This window comes from Camelina sativa, chromosome 8 (assembly GCF_000633955.1).
Source record: "Camelina sativa cultivar DH55 chromosome 8, Cs, whole genome shotgun sequence".
NCBI lineage: Eukaryota > Viridiplantae > Streptophyta > Magnoliopsida > Brassicales > Brassicaceae > Camelina > Camelina sativa.
Genome location: NC_025692.1, coordinates 26252004 through 26256109, shown reverse-complemented (window position 1 = coordinate 26256109; position 4106 = coordinate 26252004). Strand labels below are relative to the sequence as shown.

The window sequence follows — 4106 nt, the reverse complement described above, 5'->3', positions numbered from 1 at the left end:
CGGTGGTGCTGATGCTAATGCTTATTTACTTAGCCATTTGTTATCCACCTCATCAATCTCATCTTCTCTCTTCTTCTTCTTCTTCTTCTTCTTTTGACACTACTCATTACTCATAGTCATGTAATGTGAATATGTGATGATAGTGCGAGACAATATAATGTGCTATTCGATCCAGATGACACAACGCACATATGTGAATGCGTCGTCGTTTGATGGGTTTTGGGTTCTTTGTTTCATTTGACGATAACTGTTAAATCCATGCAGTATCCGGACCATTTGATTCAAAATTAGATCTTTTCCTTGTTTATTTTTTTTTTTTTTTTTTTTTTTTTTTTTTTTTTTTTTGTATTTCCAGTGAATTTTTGGGTTAAAAACAAATAAGAGTGACAGCTTTAAGAGTGCCAGAAGTTATCAGTCTATAGGTGGAACAATTTTATTGACAGATAGTTTTATTGACTTAAAAAAGTATTTGGAGAAACATTACTACTACTGTATGTTGAAATGAGTGGGAAAGAACATATTGCTTCGACAAAAATCAATTTCTTGGAAGAAAAAGCCAAAACACTAATACCAAATTTTCACCAACTCTTGCAGACATACCAATTATAAATGACCAAAAGACATTATGGTATGGACTTTTTTATATATTTGTTGATGTTTACTTAGATTTTCTAAATGTTTTGTTCCTATTAAATATATAATTATTTTAGAAGGGATATTACATGACTCCAAGGATCCTTAAAAATTAATTTCGCATACTAATAAATTAATTTTAAGGGTTTTATAGTTGAAGAAAAAGTAGTTCCACATTTTAAAGGTAGAAGAAGCACAAAAAGTATTCACGAACAAAATCGATAGGTCACATCAAGATTCGTTAGGTAGGTTACATTGGGACCTCACAATAAAACACCCACCGACACTTCTAATTAATGTAACTAAATCTTTCTTTTTCTAAATATATCATTTTTAATTAAATTTATTAACAACTCATAATTTTAAAATTTCTGATATATAATAGTATGAAGGAGTTCTTAATATAATGATCATATAATATTGTGTTAAGATTTTAATATAGTATCGTGTTTCATGTAATACACATTCCTAGGATCTTAATTTGTTCACTTATATTTAAAATCTATTTATAGTATTAATTTGACTCATCTTTACCCTCTCTTTTTAGTCGTCCATTAAAAAAAAAGTCACAATGTCACCAAAAAAAGAAAGGAAAAGCATTATAGCATAAGTACAGATCTAATTAACTAATGTGCATTGATCAGATGATTTTCGTAATTATTATAACTAATAAATTGTGTATAATTGCACTAATTTGTACATTTTTTAAAAGTACTTAGCCTGAAAAGGGAGTAGTAATTGAGAGAAAGGAAAAGAAAAAAAACGAATCTCAAACTCGTGTCGAACTTTCTAAATAAGCAGTGATTACTGATTAGCACTACTTAACAATCATGACACCACACTTAAAAAAAAAAAAGAGGACCAAAACGATCAAATCAAAACTATGTGACTCAGAAAAAGAAGAACCGTTAAAATAATGAGTTTAAAAAGTAAAAAAGAAGATTTACCAAATTTCCAGCGAGCTTGAACGAGAGCAAGCTTTGGGTTATGGAGAAGGAACGGTACGGTTCTCCAGAGAAAATCCGATTCAGGTTGGAAATCAGCGTCGAAGATTGCAACGTAATCGCAGCTTTTGACATAACTCTTCTTCATCCCTTCTTTCAAAGCTCCAGCTTTGTATCCGTTTCTGTTGTCTCTGATCTCATATTTGATGTTTACTCCTTTACTCGCCCATCTGCTACACTCCATCTCCACTAGATCCTGTGTACCACCACAGCAAAACGAAAGCTATAAGTTCTGTAAAGGTTTTCGAAAAAATCGGATCTTTGTTGAAAATCAAAGAAGCTTTACTTTGATGGTTGGATCAGTGGAATCATCAAGAACTTGAATGACGATTCGATCAGAAGGCCATGAGAGCCCACAAGCAGCTCCGATAGATAGTTGATAAACCTACATCAATATAAACAACGGCGTTTAAAAACAATCGAAGAAAGAAAGAACAGAGAGAAGAGAATCTTGATTTTAAGTTAGGAGACCTCTCGTTCGTTGTACATTGGGATTTGAACAAGGACCATAGGATAAACAGAGTTTCCAAGCTCCATGTCGTCTTTAATCGCTTCATATTTGAAACGTTTGTCTGGCTTTCGACCAAACAGCTTCACAAGAGAGATGACAATTCCCATGTAAACCCTCTCGACGAAGAGCATCACCGACATTGTTAAACAGATGTAAACACCGAGCCTAAGGACTGGGACAATCAACGGAGCTCGTATCTGATCCAAAACCATTGACATTTGCGTTGTTAGGTCGTCTCTGTATCCCATGAACGAGTCAGGAATCACCGACGTCGTCGAATCCCCAAGCTCCATCTCTTCTTACTCCGACGAAAGAGAGAAACAGAACAAAAAACAGAGGACAAAGCAAAGAACCCTAGAGATCCGTATGAGGGAATTTTCTTGTGAGACACGCAATAGGGAACAATGTGAAGATTATGTTCGAAATCAAAGCCAAAGGACGAAACAGAACAGAGAAATAGAGAGACAGAGTTTTTCCCCTTTTTTGCTCCTAACGGTGAAAATCTCTGTCTTCTCTGCCTGAATAACTCAGATTGTCGGGAAAAAGGAGAATTTAATTTTTTTTTTCTTTTTGTGTCCTCGGTTTTGTTTTTCTTGTATTTAAAGGGGCTTAGTAAGAGAGAAGAAAGATAATGAAAGGTGGAGAAGGAGAAGGTGATTGTTGGAAAGGAAGAAGAGAGGAGAGAGATCTAAAAACAGAAACAGAACACAGAGAGAGAGAGAGAGAAGACACACAGTGTGTGTATGTGTGTTTGTGTGTGTGAAATAAAAGAGGGATCAATGTCTTTATATAAAGCCTCTTCTGCTTGTATTGTTTTAGACTCTAATCTTTTTTTTTTCTTCTTTTAAAACGTATTAATATATTATACATTTACACTATATGCTATAGAGAAATTAAATGATTTTTTTTGCTCCATCAACCATAAATTTGCTCTTTCCATATAACTACCAAAACATTATTGAATGACACAAACATTAATGACGTCCAGTATGAATTTTTAACTAATTGTTGATATTTTCTGAATTTTGTTCATTATTAAACAATGTTTTCATTTTTCTCGAGGTGACAAAGATGTATTATTTCAGTCTTTCAGATGTGTAATTGTCTAGTATTAATACTATATAATGAATTATGTAAAAGGTTAAACGAAACAGTTTAGCCGTCTAGGCGTCCACTACATGACCGTCTCAGTCAAAACAATTTGCTAGTCAACGTTGATTAATTATTATTTTTATAGTAGCCGTATGTTTGATATTTATTAATTGTAAAATTCAATTTTTAATCAAAGTTTTTGTTAACAATGTTTAAAAATATGTAAAAAGAAATAAAATGAAATCAAGTTATATACACTATATATGTGGTTCTTAAAGGTCCGACTGACATCTAGCGATAATTTAAGTGCTGTATATATGTCATAAGGCTTGGGCCATTTTGTATATGTCTCATCTCGTAAATTTAAAATAGAACTAACTATTAAAGGCTATATACATAACATTTCTTATGGTGCATTGTGTATATCAAAAGTTTTGCAAACCATATGACTTGTAAAACCGGTAAATTCCAACAGTAGAGTGATTCCATTGGTTCATTTATCGAGAAAAAATGGATATGTCTTATATTGTTGTCCATATCTGTTGACAAGATAGCGGACAACATCTCCGATAAGGATAATAGAATGATCGAATCCTTAGTACACGAAATGGAGATCATGCAGTGGTCCATTTATAGATAGAGTAACACATTACACATAGAGTCACAATTTTTGTGAAATCCAAATTAATGTGATCTATGTATTCAGCATTGAGTTTATACGCGACTATATGTATTCAAAAGTTAAACAAATATGGTCGCCCTCTAACCCTTGTGGAAATATGATTATGTTATATATATACTTCGACCAATCAAAGTTGAACAGAAGCTCTAAAGGAGAAAATGAAATATTCAAGACAAAAAAAAAA

General features: G+C 32.7%; 1 protein-coding gene across 1 annotated transcript in view; it reads right to left on the bottom strand.

Annotated features, from left to right (window-relative positions):
• Nucleotides 1-2802, bottom strand: part of LOC104708746 (glucomannan 4-beta-mannosyltransferase 9-like) — a gene marked incomplete at its 5' end in the record, with an annotated part of 5187 nt that extends 2385 nt beyond the window's left edge. Inside the window, 3 exon segments of the mRNA XM_010425361.2 lie at nt 1581-1833; nt 1924-2022; nt 2109-2802. Coding sequence (XP_010423663.1) covers nt 1581-1833; nt 1924-2022; nt 2109-2441 — 685 coding nt within the window.